The sequence below is a fragment of the Perca fluviatilis genome, chromosome 1, assembly GCF_010015445.1.
Source record: "Perca fluviatilis chromosome 1, GENO_Pfluv_1.0, whole genome shotgun sequence".
Classification (NCBI taxonomy): Eukaryota; Metazoa; Chordata; class Actinopteri; order Perciformes; family Percidae; genus Perca; species Perca fluviatilis.
In genome coordinates, this window is record NC_053112.1 from 21,348,281 (window position 1) to 21,368,678 (window position 20,398).

Consider the following 20,398-nt stretch of genomic DNA (forward strand, 5'->3'; position numbering starts at 1 on the left):
TAACAGCTATAGTTTAAAATGTACATTTGTGATGTTTACGAAAGACAACAAAAGGGAAAAGGCTGATATGTTGTCCTTTAAGCATACACCTTTAAACCTTTCCTGGTTTTGTCAAAGTGCCATGTCCTGTTGATTTGTTGTTCATTGTGTCTCCCTCCCTGTCTGCTGTTTGTTGCTTTGGCCCTGAGCGATGTTGTGGCTCTGAGCTTGGTGTCACACCGGTTATTTTAACTGGACCTCCGAGTTCCGAAGCAGTCATGAATCATACAGCGGACAAGTGTCAGGATGTTCACTTTATGCAGTGACCCAGCCCTGCAACCCAGGGATATTTTCCCGCCTGTGGTTACACATGGGAAAAGGAATATCTACCAAAACCCATACACACACAGCCTTGTGATGATGTTTTTGTAAATGTTCAAGAGAGGAGTGCATTGTTGGAACAGCAGACACAGCCATAATGATGCAAGGAAGGAATATTTCTTCTAAGGGACCTTTTCCTGTCATCTAATTCTACACTCAGAACAGCCTGTTACACCCAAAACGGTTTATTAAATTAAAAATGACCAATTGAAATATGCACAAGCTTCCACTTTAAACTTTGTGAGTTTGAACTGTTGTTTTATGCCCTTTTGTAGTCACAGATAATATCTATTCCTCAACTAAATTAGCGTATAGAATTATTAAATATGACAGCCAGTCATTCTTTCATGAAAAATGGTCATGAGAGGACAGCAACATCACCAAAAACCTCAGTCTGTTTTTACTCTTGCCTCTTCCTGTTACATGATCTTGCTGCAATGTATGTCTGTAACAGTGAGTGAGTCACCGGCGGTCAGTTGTCCAGCACTAATGAACTGCATGACACCAGGGCAGTGGGGAACGCCAAAACCCCTTCAGCTCATAGCTGTAGAACAACTCTTCTTTCAGTCAGAGTTTATATTCTAGTTTAAATAAAAATTCTAATATTTTAAATAAAAAATTACAGACATTTCCATTTTCCAAGAGTTTTCTTTCAGTTCATGCTATGTATAGGTGCAAAGTTTTAAGCGACACAATACTTGGACAGCATGCAACTGTATATACGACTAATGTGGGGATCTTGTGGTTGCGTTATAGGTATCGCCTGCAGACGGTGAAGTCTTTGGCTGGTGTGAGCCTGATGTTGAGGCTCCTGTGGGCCTCTCTGAGATGGGACGACATGGCTGTCAAACCATCCGCTGCTGTAGGCACCACACGTACAGGTAGAAACCCCCACTACTCTCCCAAACCATCCAGACTCCAAATAAAGATGTATTTTACCCTGGGAGGATGGGAAAGAAATGATCAAATTTGAGTAGGTTTTGAGGGAATTAATAATGTTTTTTGACATATAAGATGAAGAAGTGATTGTTTTTGGATATTTATCTAATTTCCTTTATGGTTCTTTCATGTATTGTCTGCTTTATTTATACTCCTATTCCTACCTTTACTGTGGATGATAGATGCAGCTGGTGTTTCCACAAAAATCAATCTACTCCAACCTTAAACCTTAAAAAATACTGTAGCATTTCTGTCGTTTAATAACTCCATAGTGTCTTCCTGTTTTTACTTGGCCTATCCTTCTTATCCACATGTTGGCCCAGGTAAATATACAAAAGTGCTTGTCTGAAAAAGACACAGCCCTCAGTCTCATGTGGGTGTCACTGTGTTTATGTTGGAGTGCATTTCCTCCATGTTCTCGGGCTCTCCTTCTCATCACCATACCAACCCAGCCCTATCCCCACTCATTGCTACAGAGACCTCAGATACTGAAATCACCACCACCGAGATCATCAAGCGCCGTGACGTGGGACCCTATGGCATTCGCTCAGAGTACTGCATCCGCAAAATCATCTGCCCCCTTGGAGTGCCTGAGACTCCGAAAGGTTAGATGCACTTTTTATTCCTGACACTGAAGTGCTTGAAGCTTTGGACTACAGAGGCAGAACCATGATCATAGTTGAGAAAAAAAAGGATTAATTTCTATTTCTATCCATTAATTGTGTTGCTCCTTTTTTGTATTGCAATTTCAAAAAATACAACACGATAACCCTGATCTGTTATTGGTCCACCATTCCAGAAACCCACACCCCTCAGAGGAAGGGGCTGCGCTCCAGCGCCTTGCGCCCCAAAAAGCCTGAGCCTGCCAAGCAGACAGGCCCAGTGGTGATCGAGACCTGGGTGGCTGAGGAGGAGCTGGACCTCTGGGAGATCAGAGCCTTCTCAGAAAGGTCCGAGGGTCAAGCATGTTATGCCTTTACCTCCCATGTTGCATCAATTGTGCAATCTGTCAGAACGATTTAAGAACATGTCAAACTGGAGATTCAGATATTATTCAGGATGGTGATTTTACTGTCTCAGTAGGTTAAGTCCAAACAAAAATGATATTCTCCTTGCTCTGCTTGAGGTTAATTGCCTTGTCCTGCCAAACTCGTGTGATAAAATGTAGGCTGCTTCAGGATGCTCAACATGTTGGACATAATCACATCTAATTTATGGAAAGATTGCAGGGTGTTTTAAATTACTAGTGTAACTTTCTTTGTTTTTTTTCTTTTATAGGGTGGAGAAAGAGAAAGCTCAGGCAGCAGAGCAGGCCAAGGTGAGTGTGGTTCAGTTCAGTAGTCTTTCCACTAAATATTCAATTTCATTAAAAGAACATGACATTATATAAGTAAGCCTTTTTATGTTTCAACTGAGGCTTACCCCAAAAAGTGCATAAATAGTAGTAGACACTTCTTCTTTACCCATACTCTTTGTTGAACAATGAGTGAAAACTGGCCCAAGATAACCGATGATCTATTGATGGTATAGTTTGGCCAGGTAGCTATCCCCCAAACATCCCCGTCAATATCAGTCTATACCACTGTAATAGCTAATTTTCTACTCTACTGATTGAATGAATACTTCTGTCATGGATGCCAATGTTAATGTACTGACTGCCTGATATACCATCTCAGAAACGTCTGGAGCAGAAACCGGGCTCAGTCACAGCTACCCCAACAGGGACTCCCTCAACACCTGTTGCCACGCCCAAAGTCATTGTCAGCTCATTGTCAGGACAGGGCACCCCCAGCACCAAGGTGGTACTGTCCAGCAAGATGGGCACCCCCGTCACATTCCAGCAGAACAAAAACTTCCAGCAGTCGTTCGCCACCTGGGTCAAGCAGGGTCAAAGCACGCAAGGTACTTTGCAGAGTGTTACTAATAGCCAGTTTACTGTACTTTAGTCTGGTGGAGCTGTAGAGAGGTACAGTGTACTATATGTTGTCACCTAAATTAAGGGGCACAGCTTGTCGGGACAAATCATAAAACGTGTTCACAAGGGAGACACCATTCACCATATATAATCTATAATTGTTTACACGTATATATTGTATTTTAAGTGTTGATCGCCAACATCGCGGTGTTGGTTATCAAAATGTATTAGAAGAAGTGATCTTATTGGATTTACAGTATTTGTTGTAATTTGTTGTTTGCTTGCTTTATTAGGAGCGGGCACGGAGACCACCGTGGCCACGTCTGGTGGGCACACCTTCCAGATTACGGGAACCTCAGTAGGTGGAAAGGTAGTGACCACCAAGCTGCCGCTGCCCGCCAACAGCAAGATTGTCACAGTCAACGTGCCAACTTCACAAGGAGGTACGGCAGGTTTTAATAAGTCCCACCTTGGAGGTGGACGGAGGGCACAAGTTGCATTGATTCAGTGTAGACATTTCTTCTTTCCATGCCCCACTATTTTGAGATACATGTATGTTTGTGTTTTTAATTGCTTCACCTCGGACCCACAGCTGAGACATTTCAAATGTGTCTAAGGAGCCAAATTAAATCTGGCTCTTTAATTGGACGCCATAGTAAGCTATTTAGCAACTCGGCGCTCTAGAGGTACTGAGTCTGTCTTCACTCATTTTAAATGTTGTCGGTGCCAGCTACCGCAGGCCCAAATATTTTGAAATCTACAAATTAGAGACAAATTAGACATTCCTCTGTCCTTGATTGCCACTGCCAGTGAGCCAGGTAAACAAGTAGACGGTCCTTTTTTAAAGGCCCACAACTTAGAAGAACTATAGGGCTCAAGTGTTCAGCTTTATTAAACACACTGGTCTCCTTAGTCACACAGCTGTCACAGTTAGTTTTACCATGGTGCTAATGCAGCCATGTTTTTCTTTACATCCTTGAAATTAAGCATTTAATTTAGCCTGGTTCCAGACCTCAGAATTATTGCCCACATCCCTCATTTGTTCAGTGATTTCCTGTTAGCTTTATTTTGCTATTTCAGTTTGTCCTTTAGTGATGGTATAGGGTTACCCTGAAACATTGTGCTTCATTAATTAAAGCATAGCTATCTAAAGTTAAGAATTCATTTTCACCACTCTTAGTAGTGTTTTCGGTTGCAGCAGGCAGAATTTTCGACGAAAAAGCTCTTATAAACCCACTGTATACTACCTGCACAGCAGCAAACGGACAAGGTTAGCAATTAGCTGGTGAAAATAGTGGAGCATTTAGCAGCTTAAGAGACCAATGTTTCTATCAGAAGTCGGTGGAGACCAAAAACTAGCTAAAAGGAGACTGAATATTGGGCTCACATTCACCAGGTAAAAAAATAGACTCCAAATGAAAGCAAAGATGCTGGCCACTGTACACGACCACGAGAGGAACACGAGAGGAAGAGGGAGATCAAGTTAAATAATTGAACGCATACTACAAATGTTAAGCTGAGCTAAGTTAAGTCCAGCAATGGTAGTGTGTTTGTGCTCTAAGTAGGTTCGATCTGCTTCCACCTGACAAAATATAAAATGTGCTACCATTTCAGGAGCAGTCAGCCGCTCATTGTGTTTTATGCTACTGTGGCAGCCTGGTCTGCACCAACCCCATTGTGGTGCCCACTATGTGCCAACCTCATGAGTCAGCAGCTTAGTTTGGTGTCGCACATCATGTCTGGCTGAGTTCTGTCGGCATGGTAATCTAATAGAAAGCTGTTATTTTGGTAGGATGGTAGACTTGTGTAGTCTGAGGTTCTAAATCCAGCATGCGGGTTTAGGATTTTACTATCTTAAGTTAGGTGCTTTTCAACTTTTTGAAATGTCAATATTGACGCCGTGGATGAGGCGAGGATTTGTTCCGAGCACCAGCTGGTCTGTCTGTGGTCCTATCAAATTATTGGATGATGGATATTGCTCAACACTAAGTAGAGGTGGTCTGTCATGTTGACATGTTCCATTAAAGCTGTTGACAGCTCTCGCTTGGGTTATATAGGTCAGATTCAACATTCACAAAATCAATTACTTGAGTTACATGCTGTATGCACTAGATGTATTTTTGAAATTTAAAATGTGCCATTTCAAGCTGTAAATATTCTTCAGTCAAAAACATTGGATAGGAAAGTTTAGTCTAGAAATGAAAGAACTTTCTAAGCTGTGTATAATTAATTATAACAATAACTCAAAGTTTTCCTGTTTTATCCTATATATCCTTATATTCTGTCAAGCCAACTAACAGAAAAAATGTGGAAAAGTTTTAACTGAAGATATTTTTATTTTCAAACATGATGCAATGATGATGCTGCTAAAAAACAGCCACTCAGTATGCAGTAAATGTATCATCAAAAACAGCATTCACCAGATAAAGAGAATGGTATTCTCTAAGGATACAAAGAAAGTGATTTTTCTAAATATTGAAGTTAACATGAAGTAAAAACCAAGTTCAGGTGGAGTGTAACCATTTATTGGACATGTGTATTTATCCAGCATGACTGTTGGGCACCCTGTTTGTTTTGGAAGGGCTTGAGGAAGTTAGGCAGGAAAACAAGTTTACCCTGAGGTCTGCTTCCCAGACAGGTAGCCCTCTATAGCGGGATTCCATTTTTCTTTTTTTTCCCCTCCGCCTTTTTGAATAAAAGTGTACCTCTCAACTCACCGGAGTCCCAACTCCCCGACCTCTCCAAACAGCCAGTCCATAGAAAAGCGTGTTTGAAGTGTGTGACCAGAGCAGCTACTCCCCTGGTCTTACGACCGGGTTTACCATCCCTGTTTGAAGAGGGAAACCCTTGATGTATAGGTTTACCTGCTCGGTTGCGGTTGAAAAACCGCAGCAAGAAGGCAGCAGAGGAAAAAGCACGACACTCTCATGGTTTCCATTTCTGCCATCAGCTTCACGTGAGCTCATTAAGGCACAGAGCCTGGTGAACAAATATGAAACGCTCCCTTTGTCAGATTAAAGTTGAAAGGTAGGATCTGTATTCATGCATAATTTATGAGGGGGTTCAGGTATGTTGGGGGAAACTCAACTAAGCTTTCAGTGAGCCTTTTTGAAGATTTTGTTTACCTGCTCAACTAATATTTACCATTGCTGTGATCAAAAGCTGGCCATCGAGCAAGGAGAGAAGTCCAGAAATAATGTATTAAGTTGCATCAATGCCGGACTTCTGTACAACTCCTCGGACACGCAAACATATAGCCACTGCTTCACTCATCAGTAATTGTATTAGGAATGTTCAAGCATTTAAACATTTGTTGATGGATGTGTTTGATGTAGTAAAAGGCAGGTGTTTGACAAACAAATAGCATAGATCTCTAAAAAAATATATAGCTTGCAAGCACTCCCATTAGGATACAATTACAATTGTATCTTTAAACGGCATTTCTCTCTTTCACTTTTCACTCTGCCATTTGTGTCATCACTTATCACTCAATCCACCAAGTTATGTTTGAGTCTTGACTGATAAATAGAATTGACACGCTGCTTCCCGGGATACCTTGTCTTCACCGTACCCCTCTCCTCATGCCTCTCTCTTCTCATTTCTTCTCATTTGTTCACTCTGGTATCTTTCTGTTTCTATTTTCTCTGCAGGTGTGGTTCAGCAGAAAGTGTTGGGGATCATCCCCTCCAGCACAGCAGGCGGTGCCCAGACCTACACCACATTCCAGCCCCGCACCACCACGCTCAACATCAGGCACAATGCCCCGGGCTCCCAGCAACAGGTACATCTGCCTTCTCCTTGCTCTGAAGTGTTCATAGAGATGTTCTAACTTAATCAATTTGTTCATCCTTTGTGTGATCACAACTGTAGTCTGTACATGTTCTGCTTCGCTAATTTCCTTATATTGCCTTCTGCTTTGTTTTGTTCTCATTGTATTTTCTACTGTTTGCAAAAAAACTCTAACATTACAATTTTGTTGATGTGCTGTTGGTACTTTTAAAATGTTATATAGCAGGTGACATATCTACTATCTCTGTACATTCTTTTATACCATAACATTTATTTTCTATATATGTATAATCCCATATTGAAACCAACCTTTCTTTTGTCAGACTCTGACCATTTAGGAAGAAGATGCTGTCTTTGAAACAATGAATAAGTAACGGCATCATAAAAATGTGCTTCTAGGTTCTGGCAGCTGGTGGTCAGATCCGTCCAGGAATGACAGTGATCCGAACACCGATCCAGCAGACAGGACCAATGGGAAAGACGATACTCCGCACACCCCTCATGGTCCAGCAAGGTAATGTACTCTTCATGAGAGTTATAATACTTTTCAGTTGCACAAATAGAAACTCACCCTAAAAAAGAATCACTGCACACAGTGGCAGTAAGTTTAGCAACAAACTAAAATGTAACCGTTTCATGCTCTCTCTGTAAGCATGTGTGAAAGTCTAGCTCAATTTACCATCTTTATACACCTTTCTCCTCCAGGTCAGGGTGGACAGCAAGTAGTGACGCAGATCATTCGTGGCCAGGCAGTTTCCACGGCAATATCTGGTGCCAGTCCTGTCGCCACGGTCACTGGCCAAGGGGCGGCCAGCCCTACCACAGCAGGCCAAACACCGCCAGGCACCCCACGGGCGCAGGGGCAAGGCCAGGTTAAACTCACCCTGGCACAGCTCACCCAGCTAACACAGGTTAGTGAGGGAGACACCGAAAACTGTGTGCAGGGTTTGAAATTAACACTACCCAAATAGCGATGACATTTAATTTAAAATAAAAGATAGATTATATCAATTACAACCCTGAGACAGTCTTGGTATTGAAATATACACTTATTATATTGGTCTGTAGACATCATTTTTCCTTGAATTACAGTAAGAGAAAAAGGATGGGAAAATATTTAGATTCATTAATTGATTATGTATAAATATGAACTAAGATGTTTTATTTTAGCTCCATTATCAAAGGATGATTATAAACTGTGCAGACACCCTGGTCGCCACAGAAATGCAAAATGTAGTTCAGTGTAAAATTGTACCAAAAAATTGGCTTTTAATTACATCATCTGTTTTCTCAAAAGTCAAGTTTATTTGTAGAGCCCAGTATCGCATAATGTTTTAATGGGCTTTACAACCACATACCAGCAACAGTTCATGGCCCAGCTCAAGATGGAGTCGTAACAAGGTTTCTGTAGGTGAACCTGCGGAAGGATCATTACCTGTGTAATTCTTTACATGGAGAATGGAAGACAGCTCGTGAGAGACTGTTCAGAGAGAGAGCCCCCCCTTCTCAGATGGCTGTTGATGCAATAAGAGCCAACAACTACAAACATTTAACCAATTTGAAACAAGTTTTGAATTTTGGGGGGAAATTGTGTTACTAAAAGTAATCTATGCTTTGGATAATGGGATATATTCACAATGTTTCACCACAGGCAATTTATTTTGGCTTAGACTGGACAGTACAATGTGATTCACCTTCCCCTCTCTTCTCTGCCTCTCGTAGAAGCAGCAGGCTGGGTCAGGTGTGGATCGGCAGGCTGGCGTCGGTGGTACCCAGCAGGCTCTGACGGTGATGGTTCAGGGCCAGGGCCAGACCACCGGTCAGCTGCAGGTCATACCCCACGGGGTCACTGTCATCCCAGGTCCCGGTCAGCAGCTCATGCAGGCAGCGCTGCCCAATGGCCAGGTGCAGCGCTTCCTCTTCACCCCCCTGGCCTCCGCTGCCACACCCACATCAAGCACAAGTATGAAAAACGAGCATTGATCACCTGACACGTATATTTTAGGATGGTTCGCTTTCAGACAAACAAATACATTTGATGTGTTTGATCTGGCTGATTTGCAGTGGATAAGGGTGACATTTTTATGACCACCATCTCTCTCTCTCTCTCTCTCTCTCTCTCTCTCTCTCTCTCTCTCTCTCTCTCTCTCTCTCCAGCCACCACAGTTCCCACCTCCACTAAAACCCCAGCGCAGCCCGCCCAGAAGGCTGCGGCCCCCGTCCAGGCAGGGGCGACCCCCTTGGCCACCACCAGCACCCCTTCGTTGGCCACCCCACAGGGCCAGCTACCCCCTCAGACGCAGGCCCACATGCCCATCCAGTCCCCCACCTCGCTGCAGGTGAAGACGCAGGGAGGAACCGTGCAGCTGCAGCAGACACCCCAGCTCATCAGCATGTCTGGACTGCAGCAGCAGGTACAGGTATGATCAGCAAAGAGAAACTGTAATGTTAGCCATAGCCTCACTCCACTTCCCAAAACGGCTGTAGTTCACATGAAGCTACGTGTTGGCCAGCAGTAGGAGATTTTAGGAGACTAGGTACTTTTTAAGGTGGCGTTCTATTAAATTAAGGGTGAAATGGAAGTTTTATTTATATACATATATATAATATATATATATATATATATATATATAGATATATAGATATATAGATAGATATAGATAGATAGATAGATATAGATAGATAGATATATATATAGATAGATATAGATAGATATAGATAGATAGATATAGATAGATAGATAGATAGATAGATAGATAGATAGATATATATATATATATATATATATATATATATATATATATATATATATATATATATATATATATATATATATATATATATATATATAGAGATATAGATATATATATATATATATATATATATATATATATATATATATATATTATGTATGTATTTATATATATATATATGTTTTATTAAATTTTTTTTTCTGTGTTGTGAATGCAGGTGTTGGCACAGCTGCAGGCCCAGCAGGGTGGAGGCTCTCTGCCACAGCACATCAAACTGCAGCTTCCTATCCAGATACAACAAACCGGGACCACCTCAGCTCAGGGAGGACAGGTAGTGCAGCAAGCCTGCTAAACCAGACCCTAACTTATATTATCTCAATAGGACCTTGCTAAGGGTTTTTTATCCTCATAAAATTAAAGGAAAACAATTGAGACATTCCCTGTGTACTGTTTCACACATTTAGACAGAGTATTCAAAACAGTATACCTTATCACACTTTGCTGTCTGCACAGATTGGGAACGTAGTGACCATCCAGGCAGCTTCTGTCCAGGAGCAGCTGCAGAGAATCCAGCAGCTCAGAGAACAGCAGCAGCAGAAGAAGAGGCAAGCAGCAGAGGCCAAGAGAGAGCAAGCCCTCAACTCAGCCAGCCAGAGCGACATCATTCAGAAACAGGTGTGTATGCGAGCGTGCTCAGGCACTCATCGTAGCCGTGTGGTCATCCACCTCAGTCCAAGGCTCGCCCTCCCTCTTCAATCAGTAAACAGTCACCATATTCTAACCCTCCACTAAGGCTGGGTTTATTTTTACAGCTCGGGCCCTGTCTCCGTTTGTTGGACTTAATACTGCCACTACTACTTTGTGTGTGTATGTTTTCATCTTTCTTTATGTGCATTTGACACACGATACTACCTGGTCACATTTAATAATAATCCATTTCTGTAGATCTTTGTAGTACACATTAAACATCCCTAAAGTCCAGATTATTGTATTTTTATTTTATTTTTTTGCTACTCATTGGTTTAAATATGTTATCAAAATCTGTTCTTTCTTTGCTTCACTGTAGCTGTTTCCTCTCAAACTATAAATATATGTTCTGTTGTTAAACATGTGGTTTGTTCTGATATCTTCCTGCGTCGGTTGTTTCAGGTGGTGATGAAACAAAACGCGGTGATCGAGCACCTGAAGCAGAAGAAGACCATGACACCTGCAGAGAGAGAAGAAAATCAGAGGTGTGTGTGTGTGTGTGTCTGTGTGTTTCGGAGGGTGTTTTAGTTCATTGGAAGGATCAGACTTCTCTCACCAATCATACCAAACGCACTGTGCAACATATGCACCTTAGAAACAATGCAGCACAGGAATTATGTTTAGGGTGATTATCTGTGGGACAGTTCTTCTTTAAATTTGAATGTGTCCGTGTTCTCATCATATGGATCTCACTTGGGCAGGCTGTACACTATCCTCTCCTCTCTCTATTTGACTTTTATCCAAACACCACGTTGGGAGGTACTACACAGCGTGGGAACTTTTGGGTGTGTAACCACCAACAGCTGCATGTACTCACTGTGACCCTACAAGCAAGAACACAAGGACAAGCCTATGTATAAATGAGAGGAGTTGCACAATAAAATCACACAAGGCCCTTCCAACCCTAATTTGAAGGGATTTAGCGAACTTATACTTCTATATAAAAAGTCTATTAGCATCGTTTGACAAAATAATTCAGATAAAATAATCATTTATTTCGTACTGTAGTTCCCAAGAGACTTTCTGAAGACTCAGTGTGTCAAGAAGTTTGTTGGCCTACTTTTACCTTGAAAAAGGTGCAATTTTATTCTGTAAGCAGGTAGGACAACTACAAAAACAGAATCTATAAAATAAAAGTCAAAGTAGTGGAATGTTTAGAGAGGCTTTCCTCCTTCCCTCCCGTTTTATATGCTGTAGATAGATTATACTCTGACCTACAGTTGACTCTGACAACCATGTGTTTATGTCCACAGACGGTGTGTCAACACTGTACCCATTCACACAAACCTGAAATACCAAACCCAGACTACCGTGACATCACTACAGCAGCTCTGTCTGTCGTTTGTCTCTCTGCTTGTTTTTCATCCTTTTTCCGTTTCTCCATGTCATCCTTTTCTCTCGCTTTGCCTTCCAAACACCACTCTGTTAGTAATAGCCTCAAACTCTGACGTCAGCTTGCGTGCGTTTGTGTGTCCAATTTCATTAGTCTCTTCCACTTTCATGCTGCATTTACGCTGTGGGAGCCCTGGCCCATCTTTGACCTCAGCAGCCATGCATGTGTTTGCGCGTTATTCACACAGACATGCACTAACATTCTGTCGCTGAACGTGAACCAACAATTTTCGATCTTAGTTGTGAATGTTGGCGAACACAAGTGAACATAGTCATATGTATTCATATTCAGCTCCAAAACTCAGGAACAGAAGGGGAGACAATTGGTCCGATACTAAATTGGTGACACTAACCTTGGGTGCCCACCTTGAAACGGGGGTGATTGTGTAAATCTTCTGTGCTGCTGGGTTGAAGACGTTTGTGCGGTGAAGCATTCATGTTTAACCAAAAAATACACTTAAATTATGGCTTCTGCAATACCTTTTTATTAAATTCCTTCAAAGTCTTCACTGCATGTTTTATATGAGTCTGGACAGACATGAATGTAAACTGCAACTTGACCGGTTGGCGAAAGGCATACAACCCTCAGTCGGTAATTCTATTTTCTTCTTCATTGCTAAATATAGGGCCGTACACATGACCCTGAATCCCCATGTGCATTGTAATTTGCTTGAATTTGCGCGAATGACCTTTCTCCCTCCCTTTCTTATGTTTACAAGATCACTGTGGCTTCCCAGTCGTCATCTATCTGTCCATCTCTCACCATACCTCTCTTCCAACCCTCAGCTCTACTCCCATGCGACTGAAGCACAGAGTCTCGTACAAATAAACACTGGACAACCAAATACCCCTCTAACATCTGTAAGACACGTGGCCCAGTAACATCACTACTCTGACTGCTTGGTTCTCACAGGAATGATGGCACAACAGCATTCGCTTTTAGGAAGTAGCCAAGTTAGGTTTAGGATTTTAAAAGGCCATGTTGTTTGTACTAGTGGAAGTTGCTGGGAAAAGCAAACCGTTTGATTTCCCAAGATTATTATTTGATATCTTATTTGATAGTTTGCAGCAAAGAAAGGAATGATCTAGAGCTTAGTCAAACCCTGGACTTTGTATTTACATAGCGTTACATAGAGCTGCCAGAACTTCAAAAGACTTGTGTTGAGAGAAATGCTTTCATTGTTCATTGACCCACACACTGCTATTTCTTACATGTGGAAAGTTAGATGTTCACTTTATTTGAAGTAGCCAATAGCCGTGCAGGTTGTACTCTCTGAAACATTGAAGCATTGTTTGGATTAATACTCAACTCCTGCCCACTGGTGTGTCAGAGGGATAACTTTCTTCCTCTGTGACTTTGACTGTACTGACTCTGAATTCAAGATTATGTGATAACTCCCCTTTTCTTTTATCCTTCTTTCTCAGCAGGAGTATTATGTGTATTTTATGCCTTTTAAAAATACCCTGATTGGGCCACAGCCCTATTTCACATGTGTCCTCATTAGATTCATTCTGGCTATTTCTTGAGCTGTGTTTTTAGGCAAGACTGTACATTTTTCTACTGTATTCAAGGGGCTGTTCCTCCTTAATATACAGTAATTCACTATTCTACACAATATGCATTTATGGCCCTCTAACTTTAAAGGTTAGGAGGATATAAGTCAAGTGAAAAAAATGTATTCCTTATTTATCTTCCTTTTTCCTGTCTGTCTCTGTCCAGGATGATCGTATGCAACCAGGTGATGAAGTTCATCCTTGACCGGATAGACAAAGATGAGAGGCAGGCGGCCAAGAGGAGGAAGAAAGAGGAGGTGGTGGAGGCAAAGAGGAGGTTGGCCAATGCCAGCAAGCTCTCCTCGCTCCTTTATAGACACAAAGAGAGCCTCAAGATGGAGATCCTGAAGAAGCGGGCGCTTCTCGACAAGGAGCTGCAGCTAGAGGCCCAGGTATGAAGGCAGGCAGGGAGGGAGGGACAAAATAGCAGAAACATTAGGAACAAATCTGTGTCCTGTGTGCCTTTTTCAAAACAAGCAGGTACATAACAAATTACGAAAATGGTCTCAAGAATGCATAAAGCTTTATAGACCTTTATCCCTTTAAAAACATTATTAGTCATAAAGACAGTATCTGAATTCAGTGTTCTCCAACCATTTTGACCCCATCTTTCCTGACATTATACTCCTCAGGAGGAGCTAAAGAGGGACCTGTTGCGGATGCGGAGGGAGAAGGAGAGGGCTCAGGCTGCAGCCCAGCAGGCGGCCCAGGCCGCCGCCACCGCCGCCGCCACCGCCGCCCACAACCAACAGCAGCATACTCTGGCACACACGCATGGCATCACCTCTCAACACCACCTCACCACGGGCGTCGCCTCCACACACAAGAGGAAACGGGAGGAGGAGAGGGATACTACGACGTCAGCCAAGTCCAAGAAGAAGAAGATGATATCGACAACGAGCACCAAGGAGAGCAAAAAGGACACCAAGCTCTACTGCGTCTGCAAGACACCCTACGACGAGACCAAGTATGATGAAGCTCTCTGGAGTACTCTAATTTAAATACTATATTACCCAGGGGCAGGCATGGTAGTGGTAGGCACAATAAAACAGTTATAAATAAAGAATTCCCCCCCAAAAATAGAATCTAATGGTAACCTTTATAACTTTTCCATCAACCTTCGTAGAAACTTAACTTGCATTTCAACTTCCAGTTTTGGTTGCTGCCTCCCCAAAAGTCCCAGCTCCTCGAGGTTGTACTTTCCAATGGTCCAGAAACTACAAGGGTAGAGTTTACCGTACTGAACTTGCTGACTGGTCAAACACAAGCCTCCAGAGTGTAGAGCATTCATTCAGCCTGTGAGCAAGCACTGGTTGTAGAATCAATATTAGGACGAGGGATGGAATTTCGTTTAAAGTTGATGCTTAAACGTCAGTTGTGCAGTGGAAAAGCACCATGTTAAAAAAAAAAAAAGTTTGGTATATGTATTGACATACTGTAAACTAGTGTGTCTACTGCGAGACATTAGTGACAACACCTTTGTATCCCTAAAGGTTCTACATTGGCTGCGACCTGTGTACCAACTGGTATCACGGAGACTGTGTGGGCATCACAGAGAAGGAGGCCAAGAAGATGGACGACTACATCTGTGTGGAGTGTAAACGGGGCCAGGAGGGCAGCACAGAGGAGCTGTTCTGCATCTGTCAGACGCCATACGACGAGTCCCAGTAAGGAGCTGCAGGAGTGTTTTTGGCAAACGCGACTGTAAACAATTATTATTGTTGGTGCTTTAAATGCAAAACTGGGTTGAGGCGAAAAAGAAGAGCAATATTGGGAAAATGTACACTCTCTCCAAGATCTAGCCTGCTGTTCCCAAGTGCTTGGCCTTGCCTTACAAGTTAATCTGATCAGAAATCATAAAGAAGGGACTAAATGTGAACAAGTAATGTTATGTGTTTTTTGCTTTACTTAACCAATGTTGTTGCTTCGAGGAAATCACATTTAGGTCTCTGTTTTGCCACGCTAACCTAACTACATGTTATCATCATCTCTGCTCTATTAATATTTATTTATTTATGAAGCACATTGAAATACAATGCAAATGGCCCTTCGTTACAAGTAAAAGTACATCTTGCCTTTCCAGGTTCTACATCGGCTGTGACCGGTGTCAGAACTGGTACCACGGTCGCTGTGTGGGCATCCTGCAGAGCGAGGCCAACCACATCGACGAATACGTGTGCCCGCAATGTCAGTCGACAGAGGACGCCATGACGGTCTTCACGCCGCTTACGGACAAAGACTACGAGGGCCTGCGGAGAATCCTGCGTTCCTTACAGGTAAACCGATTTATTGTAGCTGCACAAACACACGTGCTTCCAGTGTACTGTATACAGCGATGTATATACAATGCTTGTACTACAGCCAAGCTCGCTAATTTCACTTACCTGGCATCTCAGGGGTGAAACAATGAGCGCTCTAGTCTACTTTTTTTAATATACACTGGTAAAAGTTAACCCTATAAATACAGTAAAACTCTATTCTGCAAACCAAAGAGATGGGTAAACAGAATTTTGGGGAGGTTTACTCTTCTACATTGCATTTACTGTACAGGTGCATGAACACTGTCAGCAGTAGCTGCAGCAGCAGCGGCACTGTAATTACAAAAAAATAGAGCGAACACTAACATAGTTCGTCGTCGCCTCACTACAGTGTAAGAGCAGCAAACAAAAGTCCTCTGTGTCAGTCTTATCTGATGGGTTCGGCTCCCCAGAGCGCTACTTGGACAGCTGCCTGGCCTCAGCAATTTCTCTAGCTTTTCTTTTCTCTTCCTCCTCCTACCTCTTCTCCTCTCATTTTCTCCTCCTCTCTCCAGTGTATGTGTGAGAGAGGGAGAGAGATGGAAGAAGGTAAGAGAGAACATCTGTGTTGACCCACCTGCTTCCAGTGTCATTTTCATGGTGCGGTTTGTTATTCTTCATTGGTTTCAGCTTTCTGAAGTTGTGTTTTTTTTTTCTCTCTTTATCTCTCTCTCACGGGCCCACCCTCCTCTGCAGGCACATAAAATGGCATGGCCGTTCCTGGAACCAGTGGACCCAAGCGACGCCCCGGACTACTACAGGGTTATCAAGGAACCAATGGGTGAGATGAAATATGTAAAAGCGAACAAACATAATAGTGATTCTGACAACAAGGTCTGTAATTTAATGCTTCCCAGCGGCTGTACTGGGGGGGAATTAGCCTCCCGTCCCATTTAGCTCAGCAGCTACTCTGGACCCAAGCATTTTCTGTGGTCTTCATGCCATTGAAGGCCTGTATTTGTGCACATATCCTTACCTTTCTGCGTTCCCCCTCCCTATTATCACTGACCTGACTGGGAAAGCATTGTTTTGCCATTGTTTTCCCATTGGTAGCCTTTTGGAATAAAATTCATATTAATTAGGAAAATCTAGAAACTAATTACAACTCTTTAGTGCCATACAAATGTCTCATGTTTTAGCTCATTTAAGATAAACCTTTTTTGTAATTGAAAGACCCGTACAATAAAATTGTGAGTGCCACAACTGAAGGTGCATTAGAGATTTAAAAAACAACAACAAGATAGACAATAAATAGATACAGAAATTGCAGCATACCATTAGATTATAAGGCTGATTAATATGCTCTTCCTGCCTTGGTTTTCATTTATGGTCGCCTTTTATTTTTTTGTCTGTGCTGTTGCTGCAGGTGAATTCAGCGGGAAGTCCTAGCTTGTTGGTATTTTATTTGTATTTGTGGGGGAAACCCTTAAACACAATGTTGTATAAACCGAAAAGTGGCACAGTAATAATAAAATCATCCCAGGGAGTGTCTGCAAACAGACCTGCTTTGGCCCTTTGCATCTATTTCAGTGACATTTTGCAGTTGTGAAAGATTATCTGTCAACAATTTTGGTAAAAGTCATGTATCAAGGTAAAATACCAAACATTTGCTGGTTCAGTCTTCTGTCTTCTATCTCTTTTGTATCATTATTAACTGAGTATCTTTGCATTTTGGACTGTTGGTTGAGCAAAGTCACCTTAGGTGTTTAGACAGTGTTAGGTCTTCCTATTTTTGACATTTTACAGACATGCTAAATGATTAAATGGATTCATTGATAATAAAAATAGTTGATAAAGTTTCAGCCCTGGTTTATATCATACAACATAACATAATGCACAATATTATAGGTAACTATTAAAGGAAAGCAGTGGTCCATGCTTTCTGAATGCTAAGCTCTTCAAAGTTAGTTAAAACGTATCTTTTGTGGAGTGGCTTTACAATGTAGACATTCTTTTAGTGTTGCACTTTGTGGCTTTGCTATGTCGGAAAATATTAAAATCGTGACTCATGAATCAGCAGATTACCAAAACTGGGAGCAATCCCCATTCGGAAGATAAAATTGCCTCAGTAGTGCTGTTTGCATTTCCTAATTGCTTCAGGTTACTGGAAGCAACACCCAGTCTCTATATCTTAAACACTGAAACACAGCCACGAGGAGGCCAGCAGGGAGGAAGGCCTCCAACTCAGATCAAACCGGCCATGTAAATGGGGACTTACGTCAGCAGGGCCTTTTTGAACTTCCACACAAACAAACCGTTAATGAGCTGGTCCGGGTCTGCCGGGCTCCCTGTGGAAAGGGACCAGCCCCACACTTAGCTCCTGTTGGCCCGGTCCTGGAAACTCTAGTCCTCCTCTCTCCAGTCCTCCTCTCTCCCTTCCACTGAAAAAAAAGACCTTGTTGGTTTTCATTAAAAAAAAAAGAGCATTTGGCTGGTGTAGCTGCAGCCGTTGGTAGTTTTTGGAGGGTTTTAGGATGAAATCTGATGACAGAGAAGAAGGAGGTCTTTGATTTTGACCATGAGTTTGTAAGCCCATGGCCAGCTGGGTGGGGGTTAAGGAGGTTAAGGGTGGGGGGGGGGGATGTGTTTGTTTAAAACGCAGCCCCGGGGACGCCGTGCAGCGCGTCTGAAGCTTTGGCTGTTGCCAGTTAGCTTCCTCGCTAACTCAATCTTGTATTAACTAACTAACTTGATTTAACCAGGTTAGTAACACTGAAAGCTCTTTTTTTTTTTTTTATGGGAGACTTGGAAGCACTAATTTGATACTCGGATAATGACGCTCTCCTCAGGAATGACAAATCGGTCAGATCTCAGTAACTGATCTGGAAGGCTGACTAGATCGAGGTTAAAGCTGGCCGAGGTTTTGGATTTTTGCTGTCACATATAAAGTGATGAACTGTGCTCCCAGGAAACCTATCTGAATGTCTGTCAAACACATGCCACATAAGCTTCAATTACTTTGAAGCAGGCGTGCTGATTTGTGGAACAAAGTCGATTTTAGAAAAGCCAGATATATTTATCTGCCGCTTCCGCTTATGTGATGTTTGTCTCTGGCAAGAGTTCACACTTAAAAGAGTAGGGTCTTTTTATTCATTTCTATTACATACTATATATACAATCCTTAACCAAATATATATTTTGAATCCCCTTTTACTTAGACCTTTCCACTATGGAGGAGAGGATACAGAAGCGCGAATACATCAAGTTGACAGAGTTTGTGGCGGACATGACCAAAATCTTCGACAACTGCCGCTACTACAACCCCAGTGACTCGCCCTTCTACCAGTGTGCTGAGGTTCTGGAGACCTTCTTTGTCCAGAAACTCAAAGGGTTCAAAGCCAGCAGGTAAGATGGGGATAATGATAATGATCAGCACTGATGAGGGGCGGGGGGGTTATGGCAGCAGGTGACTTTGAGAAAAGCGAGGCAGTGTAAGCCCCTGGGTCAGAGAATGAAGTGTCCTTAAGAAAGAGACCTAAGTCATTAGCAGTTCCAGATGTGCTGCTGGTTAGCGGCCTCCGGCCTCCACAGAGGTTGGGTGGAAGTTCACTTTGTCCAATGAGAGCAGTACAATTTGTCAGACGCTTGTGGAGTTCATTGACTCCTCCTTCTCTTTGATTTCCTGGGTCACCATCTAGTCAGTCCCTCCAGAAAAACGCGATTATGCGATCGCATAATTCAATGCATAATCCAAAGTCCGCATATTCATGCGGGGGCCGCATTTTTTCAAATATGCCGCACTTTCGCCGCATAAATTGCCGATTTCCGCGCAAAATATGTGGTGCTTGCATGAAATTAAGTTTTAAAAAAGCAGGGTGTTGGGGGAATCACTTTTTCTCCTCTTTTTCATCAAACCGCATTTTTTGCAAGTTCCCGCAATTTCATCGCATAAAATTGCATAAATATCCCGCATATTCCATCGCATTTTTTAAGAAAACGTGCCGCATAATCAAGGATTTTTGCCCGCAACAATCACAAAACAACTCTGCGTTTTTCTGGAAGGACTATCTAGTGCTGCCTCTAAACATTTAATTTAAATCAAGTTGTTTGTTTTTTTTGTCATTTGGAGTCGTGACTGAAAGCTCATAAAACTAGCAACCTTCTTCTGTCTTCGGAACAAGTCAGGTCAACACTGACAGGGTTAAAGATTATGTTTTGGGCTTTTCCGCCTTTAATTTTTGACAGGACAGCTAGGTGAGAAAGGGAGGAGAGAGAGAGGGGGGAAGACCTGCAGGAAATTGTCACAGGTCGGATTCGAACCCTGGACCTCTGCGTCAGTAAGGGCCCTATCTTGCACTCAGCGCAATTGCCTTTGTACACCGACGCATGTATCGTTCCTATTTTGCACCGACGCACAGCAGACTTTTCCTTCCACAGACGCACGTCGGTAAATTAGGGAAAGTATTTGCGCTCCCGGGGGCGGTTCAGCGAAAAGAGGAGGCGTGTTCCGGCACAAACGTTCCCCGGTGCTATTTTGCAGTTTCAGAAAATAATTCCGCCACTGACCAGGAAAAACCTGGTCTAAAGTCAGGGGCGCAAGTCTAAAGTCAGTAGCGCGTTATTCAGATGCTATTTTAGGGGCGCATGCTTGGCCGTATTGTAGCGTGTGCACAACGCACATACACTTTGCTTCCCTCATCTACAAGGACGTA

The 20,398-nt window shown here is 42.6% G+C and overlaps 1 protein-coding gene across 7 annotated transcripts in view; it reads left to right on the forward strand.

The window, feature by feature from the left end:
- LOC120569826 (nucleosome-remodeling factor subunit BPTF-like) overlaps positions 1-20,398 on the forward strand; it is a 49,193-nt gene that overhangs the window by 24,131 nt on the left and 4,664 nt on the right. For 6 of the 7 annotated variants that reach the window (XR_005641004.1, XM_039817984.1, XM_039818315.1 and 3 more), the window contains 20 exons: positions 1,117-1,241; positions 1,776-1,904; positions 2,099-2,249; positions 2,578-2,617; positions 2,976-3,201; positions 3,508-3,657; positions 6,865-6,995; positions 7,403-7,517; positions 7,709-7,914; positions 8,726-8,966; positions 9,161-9,423; positions 9,974-10,087; positions 10,270-10,431; positions 10,906-10,988; positions 13,616-13,841; positions 14,082-14,416; positions 14,943-15,116; positions 15,533-15,725; positions 16,443-16,527; positions 18,905-19,091. Coding sequence is in view for 6 of the 7 variants with exons in the window: in XM_039817984.1 (XP_039673918.1) it covers positions 1,117-1,241; positions 1,776-1,904; positions 2,099-2,249; positions 2,578-2,617; positions 2,976-3,201; positions 3,508-3,657; positions 6,865-6,995; positions 7,403-7,517; positions 7,709-7,914; positions 8,726-8,966; positions 9,161-9,423; positions 9,974-10,087; positions 10,270-10,431; positions 10,906-10,988; positions 13,616-13,841; positions 14,082-14,416; positions 14,943-15,116; positions 15,533-15,725; positions 16,443-16,527; positions 18,905-19,091 (3,336 nt within the window). In the remaining variant the exon portion in view is untranslated. The remainder of the gene's footprint in view (positions 1-1,116; positions 1,242-1,775; positions 1,905-2,098; positions 2,250-2,577; positions 2,618-2,975; positions 3,202-3,507; positions 3,658-6,864; positions 6,996-7,402; positions 7,518-7,708; positions 7,915-8,725; positions 8,967-9,160; positions 9,424-9,973; positions 10,088-10,269; positions 10,432-10,905; positions 10,989-13,615; positions 13,842-14,081; positions 14,417-14,942; positions 15,117-15,532; positions 15,726-16,442; positions 16,528-18,904; positions 19,092-20,398) is intronic. The other variant, XM_039818065.1, reaches the window with a different exon arrangement.